The sequence below is a fragment of the Salvelinus alpinus genome, chromosome 6 (genome assembly GCF_045679555.1).
Source record: "Salvelinus alpinus chromosome 6, SLU_Salpinus.1, whole genome shotgun sequence".
Lineage (NCBI taxonomy): Eukaryota > Metazoa > Chordata > Actinopteri > Salmoniformes > Salmonidae > Salvelinus > Salvelinus alpinus.
Window position 1 is genome coordinate 16850669 of NC_092091.1, and position 19625 is coordinate 16870293.

The following is a 19625-nucleotide window of genomic DNA, read 5'->3' on the forward strand; positions in this document are numbered from 1 at the left end:
GAGAAACAGGATTCCTCTGTAAAGGTTAAGCTCTCGGCAACACACTTTAAAGTGTGCGGTCGACCAGCCTCATTATTGCAATAATTAATCAATATTGAATAAAGATGATTGTTTGAAGAAATGACAGTCTCTTACTTGATTAGAATATTCCACGACAAGCATCACCATAAACTAGTAGCATTGCTACTTACTTCCAGTCCCGTGCTATGAAGTACTGCAGCTCCAGCAGCCGGTGTTCACAGTCCTCCACCATCTTCTCGGTGTACAGGTGCTCCATCAGACAAGACAGGATCCTACACAAAAGCATGTTAGAGCTTAACAATTCCACAGATATACAAAGTACTGCATACAAATGTTATGCTAGCTTTGTGTCAATCAAGCAGGAGAGAGTAACAATTTTGTGACTCACATGGGGTCTCCGTTGCGGATGTGTTTACAGGCGGTCTGGATGACAGACTCACAAGCCTCGTTCAGGGCCCGGTCGATGCGGTAGTCTGCCCCAGGATCAGCCTCCTGGATCAGGGTCTGGAGCTAAGAGAAAGAGAGACCCAAACCTTCAACAACCACTGTCTGGTAATGGGAGGGTTACACAGCTAGATGACTAGGCAAACTGCACGTGTAGTAAAACTTGACAGTGGTTCTCTTTTCTGTTTGACCTCGGTGGTGGAATGTCCTAAATTAAACTAATTTTAAGATGAATTCCTGGTGATTTTACAGGCATTTTTTTTTTACTACAAAAAATTTAAATAAATTAACTTCTTATGGCTGCAATCCCGTTAACGGGATGATATGACAACAGCCAGTGAAAGTGCAGGGCGTAAAATTCAAACAGAAATCTCATAATTAAAATTCCTCAAACATACTGTATCTTATACCATTTTAAAGGTAATCTTGTTGTTAATCCCACCAAAGTGTCCCATTTCAAATAGGCTTTTCAGCGAAAGCACCACAAACGATTATGTTAGGTCACCACCAACTCACAGGAAAATTCAGCCATTTTTCCAGCCAAAGAGAGGAGTCACAAAAAGCACAAATAGAGATAAGACTAATCACTAACCTTTGATGATCTTCATCAGATGACACTCATAGGACTTCATGTTACACAATACATATATGTCTTGTTCGATTAAGTTCATATTTATATCCAAAAACCTCAGTTTACATTGGCGCCATGTTCAGAAATGCCTCCAAAATATCCGGAGAAATTGCAGAGAGCCACGTCAAATAACATAAATACTCAGCATAAACTTTGATGAAAGATACATGTTTTACATAGAATTAAAGATACACTTGTTCTTAATGGAACCGCTGTGTCAGTTTTCAAAAAGCTTTACGGCAAAACACAATAATCTGAAAACAGCGTTCAGCCACAAAAGCAAGCCATACAGTTACCCGCCAAATTGTGCAGTCAACAAAACTCATAAAAAGCATTATAAATCTTCACTTACCTTTGCTGATCTTCATCGGAATGCACTCCCAAGACTCCCACTTCCACAAGAAATGTATAATAAATAATAAATAAATTGTTTTGTTCGGTAATGTCCATCATTTATGTCCAAATAGCTATTTTTGTAGTGTTTGGTAATCAAATCCAACGTCAGGAAGCACGTTCACTAAAAGCTGACAATGTCCAAAAGTTCCGTAACAGTCAGTAGAAACATGTCAAACGATTGATTCAATCAATCTTTAGAATGTTTTTAACATAAATCTTGAATATCTTTCCATCCAGAGAATTACATTGACTTCAGATGAGCGATGGAACAGAGCTCCCTCATGTGAATGCGCATGGTCAAAGAATGGTCAGGTCATGGCAGACCTGACTAATTCCCCTCTCATTCGGTCCCCCTTCACAGTAGAGGCATCAGACAAGGTTCTACAGACTGTTGACATCTAGTGGAAGCCGTAGGAAGTGCAAACTCATCCATATCTCGCTGTGATTTCAATAGGATCTTGGTTGAAAATTGACCAGCCTCAGAATTTCCACTTCCTGTTTGGATTTTTTCTCAGGTTTTTGCCTGCCATATGAGTTCTGTTATACTCACAGACATCATTCAAACAGTTTTAGAAACTTCAGAATGTTTTCTATCCTATACTAATAATAATATGCATATATTAGCAACTATGACTGAGGAGCAGGCTGTTTACTTTGGGCACCTCTGTGCACCTTTCATCCAAGCTACTCAATACTGCCCCTGCAGCCATAAGAAGTTAAACAAAACTCTGAACACTGCCCCCTTCCAGACCTCCCCCGCCCACCTTACACAGCAGCACCACTCCTGGGGAGAACCCTGTGAACTCACAGCTTTCTGGCAGAGGTTGTCGATGGTGCCCATGTCTCCTCGGCCAACCCTCATGAGGCAGTGCAGGGTGCGTCCCTTGCGGTGGAGGCCGGAGCAATGGGCCTCGATCTCCCCACGGCAGTGCAGCACGATCTCAGGGCTCAGAGAGAAGTCCTCCATCAACATCCTCCTGTAGTCCAACATCTCCCCCTGACACTCACCGCTCACCGTACGACCTGGAACACACACGTCAGGAAAAGTCACATAGGAACTACAAGTGGGGCACTAGAAAGCCATTTCATTCCATTAAGTGGAGAGAAAAATCCTCAAAGTAACAGCAGTGTGACACCGTATGAGAGAAAGACGAATACAGATTGACCAAACAGGTTGACAGGGAGAGACACAGATATAGATTAGGAAGAAGAGACAGCCAGCCTAACCTCTGTGTACGGCAGACTCCAGACAGAGCAGCAGGTAGGAGAGGCGGGCCTCGCGTGCACGGGGCATGTTGGTGTCCACACTGCAGCGGTACTTCCTCAGGTCTGTCTTGCAGGCCTTGGCCAGGGAGTAGCTCACCTTGTAGTCCTGGGTAATCAGCTTCTGACGCGTGGTCAGAGCCTCTCTGCACTGTGGAGGTCAACCAAAACACAGGTCGGGTCACAATCTCCATCTGACTCACTAACTAATAGAATGGAATTACCAGAACAGATATTCCCATTCAATGGTGTTCTCTACATTTTAGACAACCTTGCTGACAAAATGCCTTGCAATAACAGCATTATTCATATGGACAAATGACAAGTAGCAGAAGATATGATTATTTTGGCGATGACTCCGTTCCAACCAGGCTGTAGAGCAGAACACGTACCTTTTCAGACATGGCCTCCTCAAACTTGTGGTTGAAGAGACACTTGTAGACTCTGCCCTCTCCGGCTGGAGTCTAGAAATCAAAGAAAATAGAATTGTGATTCAATGATGAATTCATTTTCACATTCCCAACGTTAGTGACAAAAACACCTTTGCAAGGAGCTTGGATTCAACTCGGATAAAAGTCTGAATTTATCTGACCCCGAATCTCAATATTTAGCCTCTAAAGAAAAGAAAGAGACGAGAAGGGAACAGGAAGAAGGTACTCACATTTTCACAGAAGCGCTCACGGTCCTCCCGGCAGGAAAAGTAGAGGTACCTGTCCAGGTGGAAGTCGTCTGAGGAGAGTTCGGCCACACGCATGATGGCCTTCTTACAGTCAGGCCTGATGGCATGGGCCCCAGGCTGCTCCTCTGCCTCCCTGACCAGACCATTCTCCAGGCATGCTATCACCTCACCTTGGGAGTGCACGTCCTGAGGGACAGACAGGGTGGCATGGGGACAGTGAGATGGATACGTTCAAGTTGGCTACAGCACTGACAAGCCTTTGTGTACTGATGCGTCTCTGTGTGAGACCAGAAGTGTTAACACCCAGAGTTGCGCTTTGGATCCGATGTTTTTATCAAATATTGTTTTTCAAAGGATTTCTTTTAGCAATTTAATAGAACACACAACCACAAAAACAGCCAGAGAGGGGAGGAAATACACTAGTAAATACAGAGAAGTTAAATATTTTAAAAAAGGACCAACATTTTTTTATTTATTCAGCGTCAGTAGTTTTTGCCGTTGTGTTGCCCTGACAACTGGCTTTTGATTCCTGAAGGCATGGTCATTAATCATCCTGTAGAAATGAATAATTCAGAGGATGCCAGGATGAAAATATAAATTGTTTAACACTGGGAGTTTTGGGAGCGTGGAAGCTAAATTCGTCATAAATCATGACTGAAGTAGCTAAGTTACTGACTGTAGTGAGTGCAAACTCAGGAGGACTCATAGCCAGGAAAACCACACTGGATCTCAGAGCAGCACAGAGGCAGTAACTCAAGCCTGACTACATTATGCCCAAAGCAGGAAACCTCATGTAGTCATAAGCCATGGTGGAACACAAAGTGTCAAATAAAAAGGAAAACCAAACAAATTAGAAACCAGCACAAACAAAATGGGTATATCCTGCGCCTGTCCGTTTTTTTTGTTACCTCTAGAGACAGAGACTGATTCATACAAATCTAATGCTATATAAAGCCCTCATGACAAATTCCTGATTTAAAACGTGAGCAAGTGTCGTTTGCTGTGCTTCCCATCTTTACAGATGTGTAGGCTACTGAGTCGCCAGTGAAATGAGTTGAGAGTAGACAGTAAGAAGAGACAGGTGTGTATGAGAGTTAGACAAGGTTAGAGCTATGCCTATAGATGTGGTCCCCTGTAACTCAGCTGTTAAAGCATGGCCAGGATAGTGGGTTCGATTCCTGGGACCAAATGGATGTAAAGCGTCTGCTAAATAGCATGTACTCTGATATATCACAGAGCAATAACAGACAGGCGAGAGAAGGCCACGAGAGCAGTCACCTTCTCGCCGGTGGATATGCTGCCACAGTGCAGGCTGTTGATGTCCTCGCGGCAATTGTCCATGAAGCCACAGATGAGGCGGTAGTCGCTGAACACAATGCTGGTCATCTTGGTGATGTACTGGTTGCACTGGTACTCCGTGATGTTGCCGCGGTGATCCACCAGGCAGGACACCAGGTAGCCCTTTCCTCTCTCCTCCGCCGCACATTCTTTTATCTGAGAGGAAGGAGAGAAATTATGGTTAGCGTATGTCACAATATATCTTTCTTACACAATTAGTTTGCATGGGCATCAAAGGCCTGTGCACGTAGGGATTAAGCCAAAACCAATCCATGATTAAAGAATGGAAGAAACTACTATAGGCAGGCCACTTTTAACTGTAATTGAAGCTTTTCCAGTTGAGCATGGGTGTGTTAGGCCAACTTACAAACGCTGTGTTGGTACTAGGTGTTGCTAGGTGCCAGGGACAGTGACAGCATGAGGACAGGACCTAACGGTAGCGGCAGGTAGCCTAATGGTTAGAGCATTGGGCCAGTAACCGAAAGGTCGCTAGTTCAAATCCCTGAGTCGACAAGGTGAACAATCTGTCAATGTGCCCTGGAGCAATTAGGGTTGCCGTTGATAATGGCTGACCCTGGCCGCTCGCCGAGGGTGTCTCAGGGGGAGTTGGGATATGCAAAAAGCCCATTTCATGCATGTGTATAATACACACACAAGGCCATTGAGGAGAGGATATGTGAAACAGGACAAATAAGCACTCAAATAATAATAATTATTACCTATAGTCAGATGCATAAAGCTCTGCAAGCTAGCTATCCAACTTACGTCGGTGATGGTGGTCTTGCACACCTCCACAGCCACAGACTCAAACTTGGGGTCAGTCGTCAGGTTCAGCTTGTAGTTCCACAGGAGCTGGAGAAAGAAGACATTAAACAAGTCTATTGATAGCTCAGAGAAAACAGTACAGGTCCACTGTGAGTGGGAAATGGAAGCAGGGGTGTGATAGCAGGTCAGACCACAAGTGGGGCTAACAACGCTGTATTAAATCGTTATTCACATTCAGTTACACAAATTGAAAGGACGGTTTAATGATGTGAGGGAGGGAGTTCAAAACACTTACATGGTTGCAGTCAGCAGCGATCTCAGTTTCCTGGAGAGAAAAAAAGGGTCAAACTATGATTCGAACCGTAAAGAGAAGCAGGAAAATGCTGGGCAGTGAGCAATTAAGAGCACAAGGCCAAACAAACACAGTGATGCAGCACTTCAGTTGTCAGTTAGTGTGGAGTAGAGAAGAGCTGAACACAACACTTAGCCACCAGTAAGATGTAATGACTCAACAACTTGTAGGGCTGTAGAAACATACGAGTGTCACCTGTCAATATCAGTCCCATTTCACTTTATACCGTTAGTGGGCCTATAGCTACTGTCCTGACTGAGCCCACCTCCTAAATTATCACAAGGCCATTGAGGAGAGGAATGTCTGCATGCCTCTCCTTAGCACCTCTCAGGCCAGGCTGACTGATGTATGGCCTCCCTATGGGAGCTGAGCCGCAGGAGACTGACTGTAAGCAATGCAGTCCTGTCCAACTAAGCACTAATCATCGCTTTAGTGTTAAAATAACACTCAACAAAATGGCCTACTACAATCTACAGGAGGGCAGGGCCACATGGAAGCCAAATCTTGTGGTAGCATTTGAAATAATGTCACTATTTGAATATCATGCATTTTTCCCCCAGTCAAAATAAAAATACTTTGATTAAACTTTGGAACTGATTTGTTGTGCAACTTGGGAGGTGCCACTCTGCTTGCAGCAGTTCGGGGGATGGGCAGAGGTCAGTGTGTGTGTTTGACGAGCGAGCATACGGACTCTTGCTAGTTAGACAAACTTGTAGACGCCATATATCATCATCATCCCATCTGGTAGTGCCCGTCTAATGCATCAAATCGATGGAAAGAAACTAGCTAAGATAGCCAGCTATGTTAGCCAGCTAGCTAACGTTAGGCTAATTGAGGCTACTGTATTTTGCTGTGCTTCCCGTCCTTATCTACAGCAAATCCATTCAGATTCCACAGCCTACCTGATTGTTGCTCGTTGTAGCGGACTCCTCATTTAGCTAACTAAATTCCGTAACGTTAATTCCATTTAGCTTTGATTAGAGATCTCCCACTTCACTTGCTACACATGGAGCCACTTACTAGTGCCACCTTGATTGGCCAACAATAACAAACGCGTTAACTCCGTGTAGGCTACCGTAGGTCTTTATGGGGCGCAAGTCATGAAAACTACATTCAGGTTTGTTTTATTGAATTAAGAATGTCATGAAATATCCTTCTGTTTAGCAATGTCATAAATATATTTAATATTGATAAAGCCTTTTCCATTGATAAAATAGGCCTGTTTTTTTCTTACTTTTTGAAGTATTCGAATACTAACGTCCGTTTGGATATTCGAATAACCCCTCCCTAGTGAATAGTACACACACGGGTTGCAAAGGGTCGGAAACTTACCGGTAAATTTCTGGACATTTACCATGGGAAGTTAAGCCCGTGAATGTTGCTTAAAACTTCTTGTCAATATGGGGGCGCTGTTTTACCTTTGTAAAAAATCGTGCCCAAATTATACTGCCTCGTACTCTATTCTAGATCGTACAATATGCATATTATTACTACTATTGGATAGAAAACACTCTCAAGTTTCTAAAACCGTTTGAATTATATCTGTGAGTAAAACAGAACTCATTTTGCAGCAAACTTCCTGACAGGAAGTGAAAAATCTGAAATCGAGGCTCTGTTCCAGGGCCTTCCTATTCATTTGCTTGAAATCTATGGATATACATGCACTTCATACACCTTCCACTAGATGTCAACAGGCAGTGGGAGGTGGAATGGGGTGTCTAGCTTGATCTGAGGTCGAACAAGAGCTCTTGGAATGACGTGACCACTATTTCCTTTGTCTACCAAGGCGCGGGAAGGACATCAGCATTGGCTTCTGAAAAGCGTTCGGTATAGACGGCTAATATCTCCGGCTTTGATTTTATTTGATACATGTGATAATATCATCGTAAAGTATGTTTTTTCAATATAGTTTTATCAGATTATTCAACGTTTATCGGGAGTTTGAGTTTTCCGTTCTCTGCGTTAGGTGAAGATGGACATCTTCGCGCCACTTGGCTAGCTAAGGTTGCTAATTCGACAGGAGAAGAGGACATTCTAAAACCAAACAACGATTTATTCTGGACAAAGGACTCCTTGTACAAGATTCTGATGGAAGCTCAGCAAAAGTAAGAACCATTTATGATGTTATTTCGTATTTCTGTGGAAAATGTTTAGTCGTATTTTCCTTCCTTTTTGCGGGCGCTATCTCACTATAACGTAAGCTGTTTGTTATGGTAAAGTTATTTTTAAAAATCTAACACGGCGATTGCATTAAGAACTAGTGTATCTTTCATTTGCTGTCTAACATGTATTTTTATGATGAGTTCTTTGATTAGATTAGGTGACTGTCCAAAATTTCTCCGGAGATTCTGGTGAATCGATGCTACATATTCACAATGTATAACCACGGTTTGCAGCTCAAAATATGCACATTTTCGAACAAAACATAAGTGTATTGTATAACCTGATGTTATAGGACTGTCATCTGATGAAGTTGGTCAAGGTTGGTGATTAATTTTATATCTTTTGCTGTTTTTTTGCGATCGCTACCTTTGCGGTGAATGAATGTGGTTGTGTGTTTGGCTATTGTGGTAAGCTAATATAATGCTATATTGTGTTTTCGCTGTAAAACACTTAAATCTGAAATATTGGCTGGATTCACAAGATGTTTATCTTTCATTTGCTGTACACCATGTATTTTTCATAAATGTTTTATGATGAGTATTTTAGGTATTTCACGTTGCTCTCTAATTATTCTTGCTGCTTCGGTGCTATTTGTGATTGTAGCTGCAATGTAAAACTATGATTTATACCTCAAATATGCACAGTTTCGAACAAAACATAGATTTATTGTATAACATGTTATAAGACTCATCTGATTAAGTTGTTTCTTGGTTAGTAACTAATTATATCTCTATTTGGTCGGTTTTGTGATAGCTACCTATGCGGTAGAAAAATTGTGAAAATATGCGGTTGAGTCTTTTGCTATTGTGGTTAGCTAATAGAAATACATTGTGTTTTCGCAGTAAAACATTTTAAAAATCGGAAATGATGGCTAGATTCACAAGATGTGTATCTTTCATTTGCTGTATTGGACTTGTGATTTCATGATATTTATATGCTAGTATTTACTTGTGGCGCTATGCTAGGCTATGCTAGTCAGTTTTTTTACTGATGAGGATGCTCCCGGATCAGGGATGGTGATGAAGTAGAGGTTAAATTCATTTTAAAAAGTTAGCTTATTAACAGTGAAACTTTTTTTGTGGGATACACAAGGCAATTCTAGATCTTGTGGCATATTTTGGTTAAACGATCCCCAATTCAATGGAATTGCAACCTTCTGCATGCACAGTGCATTCTTCCATCACATGTACAGCTGATTCTCAAGATCTTGCACCCTAATGAGATGCTATTGAGCTAAGGACTACATGCTTTCTGATAAGTTTTGATCACAATACTGGGTGGGTTGAACATATTTTATATGACATTTTTTTGTTAACTAGAAAATAGTAGCCTACAGCAAAGTGTGTTTTAAATCATTTCTAACTTCCTAACAATTTCTGCTAGTTAGTTTTTGCTACCATGTGGGTTTTAGCTTGCTTAAGCCTGCTAACTGAGTGGTAATTCACTTGTTTCCATACACGTTTTATTTTAAAACATGTATCTTACAAAAGGAGTTGTTTAATCTAACTGCTTAACCATTTATCTGTACTTGGAATTGTATTTGTTTTTTTACAAGAAAATGCCACGGGCACTATCTGATGTGTGGAGACATTTCACTGCAGAAGGAAAATGTAGTTGGAAAAGCTGTGTACATTTGCAAATACTGTGCCAAATCATATGTGAATAACGCAACAAAGATGCAGAATCATCTGGTCTAAAGTTCCCTCAGAGCTCACAATAAGCTACCTCTGACAAAAGTCCCTCTACTTCTATTCGAGGTGAAAATGATGAATCAGACACCTTATCGATAGCAACAGCTCATGGTCCTCCTGGAATCAAGTTGACTCAATGGAGGAACGTAGTCAGAGAAATGCTGATGAATGTCTTGCTCGAGCTGTGTATGCAACTGGTTCACCTCTGACGCTCAAAGGCAATGTGCATTGGAAGAGATTTCTGAATGTTCTTCGCCCAGCATACACCCCTCCAACCAGACATGCTTTATCTACTCATTTGCTGGATACAGAGTTCAAGTGAAGGTCAAGCAAATCATAGAGAAAGCAGACTGTATTGCAATCATCTCTGATGGGTGGTCGAACGATCGTGGGCAAGGAATAATTAACTACATCATCTCCAACCCTCAACCAGTATTCTACAAGAGCACAGACACAAGGGACAACAGACACAGAGGTCACTTCATTGCAGATGGGCTGAAGGCAATAATCAATGACCTTGGACCACAGAAGGTATACTTGCACTGGTGACAGACAATGCTGCGAACATGAAGGTTGCTTGGTCTAAAGTAGAGGAGTCCTACCCTCACATCACACCCATTGGCTGTGTTGCTCATGCATCTAATCTGCTTCTCAAGGACATCATGGCACTGAAAACAATGGATACACTCTACAAGAAACGGTTAGGTATGTGAAGGGTCATCAAGTTATAGCAGCAAAGTGAGAAGAATAAGAGCACCACATTGAAGCTGCCCAGCAACACCCGTTTTTTATTTATTTCACCTTTATTTAACCAGGTAGGCTAGTTGAGAACAAGTTCTCATTTACAACTGTGACCTGGCCAAAATAAAGCAAAGCAGTTCGACACATGGAATAAACAAACATTCAGTCAATAATAGGGTAGGGGAAAAAGTATATATACAGTGTGTGCAAATGAGGTAAGATAAGGGAGGTAAGGCAATAAATAGACCATAGCAATATAGCAATTAAACACTGGAGTGATAGATGTGCAAAAGATGAATGTGCAAGTAGAGATACTGGGGTGCAAAGGAGCAAGATAAATAAATAAATACAGTATGGGGATGAGGTAGATTGGATGGGGTATTTACAGATGGGCTATATACAGGTGCAGTGATCTGTGAGCTGCTCTGACAGCTGGTGCTTAAAGTTAGTGAGGGAGATATGAGTCTCCAACTTCAGTGATTTTTGCAGTTCGTTCCAGTCATTGGCAGCAGAGAACTGGAAGGAGGCGGCCAACGGAGGAATTGGCTTTGGGGGGTGACCAGTGAAATACCTGCTGGAGCGCGTGCTACGGGTGGGTGCTATGGTGACCAGTGAGCTGACAAGGCGGGGCTTTACCTAGCAAAGACTTATAGATGACCTGGAGCCAGTGGGTTTGGCGACAAGTATGAAGCGAGGGCCAGCCAACGAGAGCGTACAGGTCGCAGGGATGGGTAGTATATGGGGCTTTGGTGACAAAACGGATGGCACTGTGATAGCAAATTGGATGCAGTCTAAGTAGAGTGTTGGAGGATATTTTGTAAATTACATCGCCGAAATCGAGGATCGGTGGATGGTCAGTTTTACGACGGTATGTTTAGCAGCATGAGTGAAGGAGGCTTTGTTGCGAAATAGGAAGCCGATTCCAGATTTAATTTTGGATTGGAGATGCTTAATGTGAGTCTGGAAGGAGAGTTTAGTCTAACCAGACACCTAGGTATTTGTAGTTGTCCACCTAGGTATTTGTAGTTGTCCACATATTCTAAGTCAGAACAGGGCAGCGATCAGTTGAAGAGCATGCATTTAGTTCTACTTGCATTTAAGAGCAGTTGGAGGCCACGGAAGGAGAGTTGTATGGCATTGAAGCGCGTCTGAAGGTTAGATAAGTGTCCAAAGAAGGGCCAGAAGTATACAGAATGGTGTCGACTGCGTAGAGGTGGATCAGAGAATCAGCAGCAGCAAGAGCAACATCACTGATGTATACAGAGAAGAGAGTCGGCCCGAGAATTGAACCCTGTGGCACCCCCAGACTGCCAGAGGTTCGGACAACAGGCCCTCCGATTTGACACACTGAACTCATTCAGAGAAGTAGTTGGTGAACCAGACGAGGCAGTCATTTGAGAAACCAAGGCTGTTGAGTCTGCCGATAAGAATGTGGCGATTGACAGAGTCGAAAGCCTTGGCCAGGTCAATGAATACGGCTGCACAGTAATGTCTCTTATCGATGGCGGTTATGATACCGTTTAGGACCTTGAGCGTGGCTGAGGTGCACCCATGACCAGCTCTGAAACCAGATTGCATAGTGGAGAAGGTACGGTGGGATACGAAATGGTCGGTAATCTGTTTGTTAACTTGGCTTTCGAAGACCTTAGAAAGACAGGGTAGGATAGATATAGGTCTGTAGCAGTTTGGGTCTAGAGTGTCTCCCCCTTTGATGAGGGGGATGACTCCGCAGCTTTCCAATCTTTGGGAATCTCAGACGATATGAAAGAGGTTGAACAAGCTAGTAATAGGGGTTGCAACAATTTCGGCAGATAATTTTAAAAAGAGGGTCCAGATTGTCTAGCCCGGCTGATTTGTAGGGGTCCAGATTTTGCAGCTCTTTCAGAAGATCAGCTATCTGGATTTAGGTGAAGGAGAAATGGGGGGGGGGGGGTGCAGGGCTGTTGACCGGGGTAGGGGTAGCCGGGTGGAAAGCATGGCCAGCTGTAGAAAAATGCTTATTGAAATTCTCAATTATAGTGGATTTATCAGTGGTGATTGTTTCCTAGCCTCAGTGCAGTGGGCAGCTGGGAGGAGGTGCTCTTATTCTCCATGGACTTGTGTCCCAGAACTTTGTGTTTGTGCTGCAGGATGCAAATTTCTGTTTGAAAAAGCTAGCCTTTGCATATTGGTTCCTAACTTCCTTGAAAAGTTGCATATCGCGGGGGCTATTTGATGCTAATGCAGTACGCCACAGGATGTTTTTGTGCTGGTCAAGGGCAGACAGGTCTGGAGTGAACCAAGGGCTATATCTGTTCCTGGTTCTCCATCTTTTGAACGGGGCATGCTTATTTAAGATGGTGAGGAAAGCACTTTTAAAGAATAACCAGCCATCCTCTATTGACGGGATGAGGTCAATATCCTTCCAGGATACCCGGGCCAGGTCGATTAGAAAGACCTGCTCGCTGAAGTGTGTTTTAGGGAGCGTTTGACCGTGATGAGGGGTGGTCGCTTGACCGCAGACCCATTACGGATGCAGGCAATGAGGCAGTGATCGCTGAGCTCTTGGTTGAAGACAGCAGAGGTGTATTTGGAGGGCAAGTTAGTTAGGATGATATCTATGAGGGTGCCCGTGTTTACAGATTTGGGGTTGTACCTGGTAGGTTCATTGATAGTTTGTGTGAGATTGAGGGCATCAAGCTTAGATTGTAGGATGGCCGGGGAGTTATGCATGTCCCAGTTTAGGTCACCTAGCAGCACGAGCTCTGAAGATATGGGGTGGGGCGATCAATTCACATATGGTGTCCAGGGCACAGCTGCGGGCAGAGGGTGGTCTATAGCAAGCAGCAACAGTGAGAGACTTGTTTCTGGAGAGGTGGATTTTTAAAAGAAGAAGTTCAAATTGTTTGGGTACAGACCTTGATAGTAAGACAGCCTGCAGGGTTCTAACTCCGCCCAATTTGGCAGTTCTATCTTGTCGGAAAATGTTATAGTTAGGGGATGGAAATTTCAGGGTTTTTGGTGGTCTTCCTAAGCTAGGATTCAGACACGGCTAGGATATCCGGGTTGGCAGTGTGCTAAAGCAGAGAATAAAACAAACTTAGGGAGGAGGCTTCTAATGTTAACTTCTCTAGGGTGGGGGGCAGCATTTTCACGTTTGGATGAAAAGCATACCCAAATTCAACTGCCAATTACTCATCCCCAGGAGATAATATATGCATATTATTAGTAGATTTGGATAGAAAACACTCAAGTTTCTAAAACTGTTTGAATCATGTCTGAGTAAAACATAACTTATTTAGCAGGCGAAACCCCAGAGGACAAACTATTCAGATTTCTTTTTTTTTAGGTCACTGTCTTTTCAATGAGTTTATTGGGAAACCAGATTTCTAAGCGAATTGCTTGCAGTTCTTACAGCTTCCACTGGATGTCAACAGTCTTGAGAAAGGTTATTCCTTGAGGTTGAGGTTATTCCTTTGTGTAATGAAGAAATACGGCCATCTTGAAGTCGAGGCACTCCAGGTGTCCTGGACATGCGCTTCAATCAAACAGAAGGCATGCTACATATCGTTTTAATCCTGTATTGAACACATATCATTCCGTCTTCAATTTTATCGATTATTAACGTTAAAAAATACTTAGTTGTATTACAAAAGTAGTTTGACATTTTTTGGCAACTGTTACAGGTAACCTTTGAGATATTTTGTCGTCACGTTTGGAACCGGTCTTTTTCTGGATCAAACGCGCCAAATAAATGGACATATATAGACGGAATTAATCGAACAAAAGGACAATGTGATGTTTATGGAACATATTGGAGTGCCAACAGAAGCTCGTCAAAGGTAAGCCATGGATTATATTTTTTATTTCTGTGTTTTGTGTCGCGCCTGCTGGGTTGAAATCTCTCTCTTTTGTTTACTATAAGTGCTATGCTCAGATAATAGCATCGTATGCTTTCGCTGAAAAGCCTATTTGAATTCTGACATGTTGGCTGGATTCACAACCAGTGTAGTTTGGTAATTTGGTATCTTTCATGTGTGATTTAATGAAAGTTTGATTTTATAGTAATTTTCATAGTAAATCATTTTAATTTGGCGCTCTGCATTTTCTCAGGCTTTTTGCCAAGTGATACAGTAGCGTCTTGCCTAAAGTCAGATTTTTGGATATAAATATGAACTTTACCGAACAAAAAATACATGTATTGTGTAACATGAAGTCCTATGAGTGTCATCTGATGAAGATTATCAAAGGTTAGTGATTCATTTTATCTCTATTTACGCATTTTGTTACTGCTCTCTTTAGCTGGAAAAATGGCTGTCTTTTTCTGCGACTTGGCTCATACCTAACAATCGTTTGGTGTGCTTTCGTCGTAAAACCTTTTTGAAAATCGGACACTTTGGCTGGATTTACAACAAGTGTAGCTTTACAATGGTGTAAAATACTTGTACGCTTGAGGAATTACAATTATGGGATTTCTGTGGTTTTGAATTTGGTGCCCTGCAGTTTCACTGGCTGTTGACGAGGTGGGACGCTACCGTCCCACATACCCTAGAGAGGTTAACATGCATGAAACCAAGGCTTTTACGGTTACAGAAGTCAACAAATGAGAGCACCTGGGAAATAGGAGTGGAGCTAGGCACTGCAAGGCCTGGATTAACCTCTACATCACCAGAGGAGGAGTAGGATAAGGGTATGGCTAAAGGCTATAAGAACTGGTCGTCTAGTACGTTTGGAACAGAGTAAAAGGAGCAGGTTTCTGGGCGCGATAGAATAGATTCAAGGCATAATGTACAGACAAAGGTATGGTAGGATGTGAATAGTGGAGGTAAACCTAGGCATTGAGTGACGATGAGATATTGGCTCTAGAAATATCATTTAAACCAGGTGATGTCACCGCATGTGTGGGAGGTGGAACTAAAGGGTTAGCTAATGCATACTGAGCAGGGCTAGAGGCTCTACAGTGAAATAAGACAATCACTAACGAGAACAGCAATGGACAAGGCATATTGACATTAGGGAGAGGCATGCGTAGCTGAGTGATCATAGGGATCCAGTGAGTAGTTAGGCTGGCTAGAGACACAGCTGACGGGGCTAGCAAGCTATCAGAAGGGCCATAGAGGGACGTCGCAACGGAAGAAGTCTTATAGCCTCCATGTGCGGAGCCTCCTCGTGCGGTTACGTCGGCAGACCAGTCGTGATGGATTAGTAGTGTTCTGTGTAGTAAAGGGGGTCCAGTCCAATTGGCAAAAATAGGGTATAGTGGCCCAAGAAATTGGCCAATGGATCTCTTCAGCCAACAGTCCTATATGCTCTAGACAGCTAGCGGGCCGCGGCTAGCAGATGGGCATTCAGGGGACGTCGCGACGTTGTAGCCAGTTGAAGAACCCCCTCGGGCAGATTACGTCGGTAGTCCAGTCGTGAAGGATTGGTGGGGCTCCGAACCGGCAGTTAAAGGGGTCCAGGCCAATTGGCAAAATAGGTATTGTAGCCCAGGAGTGGCTGATGGACCTCTTCAGCTAGCCGGGAGATGGGCCTAGCATGGGCTAGCTCCAGGCTAATTGGTGCTTGCTTTGGGACAGAGACGTTAGCCAGAAGTAGCCATTCGGATTGCAGCTAGCTAGCTGCGATGATCCAGGTGAAAAGGTTCAGAGCTTGCGGTAGGAATCCGGGGATATGGAGAGAAAATAAGTCCGGTATGCTTTGGTTTGAATCGCGTCGTGCAAACTGGCGAGAGTTTTCCGAGCTTAAGGTTAGCTGACTACTAGTTAGTTAGCTGGCTAGCTTCTGTTGGGGTTCCGGTTCAAAAGTAAAGAAAAATACTTTAGAAAAAAGCAGATCCACAGCACATTGGGTGAGGCGGGTTGCAGGAGAGTATTCTGAAGTTCAGGTTTAGAAAAATATAAAAAAGATATGCGAAGAAAAAAGACACATACATGGGACACGACAAGACGAGGACAAAGACGTCTGACTGCGACGCCATCTTGGATAGAGTTCTATCCGTTGGGGTGGTGTTGTCATCATGTTTGACAGTCTCCTGGATGGGAAATAGTCTCTCCAAGAAATGGCCATAATCACAGTATGCCGATATGTACAGCCCCATCAAGAGGATCCTCCTGGATGATGTATTTTGGGAGAGAGTGGTAAGCAGCCTGAAACCTATAGCAGTAGCCATTGCACTGATTGAGGGAGACAATGCCATCCTGTCTGATGTTTAGACTCTGCTTGCAGATGTAAGAGAAGAAATCCGTACTGCCCTGCTCACTTCACTGTTTCTCCAAGCAGAGGAAACTGCAGTTCTGAAATACATCAAAAAGCATGAAGACTTCTGCCTGAAGCCCATACACGCCACAGCGTACATGTTGGATCCCATGTATGCTGGCAAGAGCATCCTGTCTGGTGCAGAGATCAACAAGGCTTATGGTGTCATCACTACCATGTCTCGCCACCTTGGCCTGGATGAGGTCATGGTTCTTGGCAGTCTGGCGAAGAACACTTCCAAGCAAGGGCTTTGGAATGGAGATGCAATATGGCAGTCGTGCCAACATATATCTCATCAGCCACCTGGTGGAAGGGACTTTGTGGGTCTGAGGTTCTTTCCCGTTGCCGCCATCATCCCCCAAATCCCACCAACATCAGCCACCTCAGAGCGCAACTGGTCCTTGTTTGTGAACACACACCAAAGCACGGAACAGGCTGACCAATACAACGATTGAACAATTGGTGGCCATCCGGGCAAATTTGAGGCTTTTTGAGCCTGACAACGAGCCATCCTCAACAAGGTTGGAAAGTGACAGTGAAGATGAGGCCTCAGAGTCTGATGTTCAAGAGGTGGACAATGAGGAGGTCCAGGGAGAAGACATGGAAGCCTGAGAGGAAGACAGTCTAGAAACTAAAGCTTTGGTTATCATTTTACAGATGTTGAAAATATTTTGGGAGATGCGATGGATCATTGGGGATCATTCAATATTCCCTTTTGTTGTTCAGTGAAATCATCCCATGTGAAGTCAACTCACTAATTAAAGTTAAATTCGTAACCAAGTAGTTTTTATTTTTATTGGTAGGATTGAATCATTTGAATTACATCTACTTATGGCAAGGTACATGTTTATGTTTGTCTTCATATGATATGGTAAATATATCCAATGCAAAAAACTACATTTAAATGGTATTAATATAAATTTGCATACATTACCGTTAATTCCCACAGAAAGTTTCCACCTCTGAATATTCCCCAAAATGTGGAACCCTAATACAGACTACAAGTTTTCACAAACTGCATTTCATCTCCCTCTGTAAAGCTGGTAAAGTGACAACCAATTCACCCCACGTAGAATCCTCTTTCTCATCTATCTACCCCTAGCAGAGATCAACTGTGAAGTAATGTGTGCGAGGAGAGCTTGAGTACCGTTATCATGCTAATCACACATTAGCTCTGCGGTCCATCTGCTATCTTCAGTTGCTGCAGCATGTTCTTTGTCTCACCCATTCATAAGGAGTGATTCACACCCTCACTAGCAGAGCAGAGTCAGAGAGCACCGATAAAAACAGACACATTGTGCCTAAACTGTCTAAGTAAATAGTAGGCTACACCTAACCCACAGTTTTGGGGATAGGATAAATGGAGCAGCCACGACACCATATATGTAGGCTATACTGACACCCAGGCGAATGAAATTTCAAATCAAAATGTTTTGTCACATGCTTTGTTAACAGGCGTATACCAACAGTGAAATGCAAGCTTACAGGCCTTTTCCAAAATTGCAGATTTTTTTATATATTTGTTAAATCAAAATATATTATATATTTGATTCTTCAAAGTAGACACCCTTTGCCTTGACAGCTTGGCATTCTCTCAACCAGCTTCACCAGGGATGCTTTTCCAACAGTGTTGAAGGAGTTCCCACATATGCTGAGCACTTGTTGACTGCTTTTCCTTCACTCTGCAGTCTAACTCATCCCAAACCATCTCAATTGGGTTGAGGCCAGGTGATTGTGGAGGCCAGGTCATCTGATGCAGCACTCCACTCTCCTTGGTCAAATATCCCTTACGCAGCCTGGAGTTGTGTTGGGTCATTGTCCTGTTGAAAAACATATTGAGTGGGCCTAAACCCAAACCAGATCGTGCAAGAATGCTGTGGTAGCCATGCTGGTTAGGTGTGCCTTGAATTCTAAATAAATCACTGACAGTGTCACCAGCAAAGCACCCCCACATCATCACACTAACTCTTCCATGCTTCACAGTGGGAACCACACATGCAGAGATCATCCTTTCATGTACTCTGTCTCACAAAGACAGCGGTTAGAACCAAAAATCTCAAATTTGGACTCGGACCAAAAGGACAGATTAGACTGGTGGTAATGACCATTGCTCGTGTTTCTTGGCCCAAGCAAGTCCCTTCTTATTGGTGTCCTTTAGAAGTGGTTTCTTTGCAGCAATTTGACCATGAAGACCTGATTCACGCAGTCTCCTCTGAACAGTTGATGTTAAGATGTCTGTTACTTTTTATTTGGGCTGCAATCTGAGGTGCAGTTAATTGCTGATTTCTGAGGTTGGTAACTCCAATGAACTTATTCTCTGCAGCAGAGGTAATTCTGGGTCTTCCATTCCTGTGGCGGTCCTCGTGAGAGGCAGTTTCATCATAGCGGTTTTTGTAACTGCACTTGAACTTGAAGTTCTTGAAATTTTCCGTATTGACTGACCATGTCTTAAAGTATTGATGGAGTGTCATTTCTCTTTGCTTATTTGAGCTGTTCTTGCCATAATATGGACTTGGTCTTTCACCAAATAGGGCCATTTTCTTTATACCACCCCTACCTTGTCCTTACAACTGATTGGCTCAAACGCATTAAGAAAAGAAACTCCACAAATGTACTTTTACCAAGGCACACCTGTTAATTGCAATGCATTCCAGGTGACTACCTCACGAAGCTGCTTGAGAGAATGCCAAGAGTGTGCAAAGCTGTCAGAGGCAAAGGGTGGCCACTTTGAGATTTTGATTGAACATTTTTGGGGGTTAGTACATGATTCCATTAGTTATTTCATTGTATTGATGTCTTCACTACTATTCTTCAATGTAGAAAATAGTAATAAAAAAATAAAAAAACCCTTGAATGAGTAGGTGTGTCCAAATGTTTGACTGGTAGTATTAATGCTGCAATAGT

At 43.0% G+C, this 19625-nt stretch overlaps 1 protein-coding gene across 2 annotated transcripts in view; it reads right to left on the reverse strand.

Moving 5' to 3' along the window:
• Positions 1 to 19625, reverse strand: part of LOC139578246 (Golgi apparatus protein 1-like) — a 40384-nt gene that overhangs the window by 11549 nt on the left and 9210 nt on the right. For both annotated transcript variants that reach the window (XM_071405598.1, XM_071405600.1), the window contains exons 2-10: positions 5833 to 5862; positions 5538 to 5624; positions 4713 to 4928; positions 3417 to 3620; positions 3148 to 3219; positions 2720 to 2906; positions 2301 to 2515; positions 410 to 531; positions 192 to 293 (exon numbers count right to left, since the gene is read on the reverse strand). In XM_071405598.1, the coding sequence (XP_071261699.1) occupies positions 192 to 293; positions 410 to 531; positions 2301 to 2515; positions 2720 to 2906; positions 3148 to 3219; positions 3417 to 3620; positions 4713 to 4928; positions 5538 to 5624; positions 5833 to 5862 (1235 nt within the window). The remainder of the gene's footprint in view (positions 1 to 191; positions 294 to 409; positions 532 to 2300; positions 2516 to 2719; positions 2907 to 3147; positions 3220 to 3416; positions 3621 to 4712; positions 4929 to 5537; positions 5625 to 5832; positions 5863 to 19625) is intronic.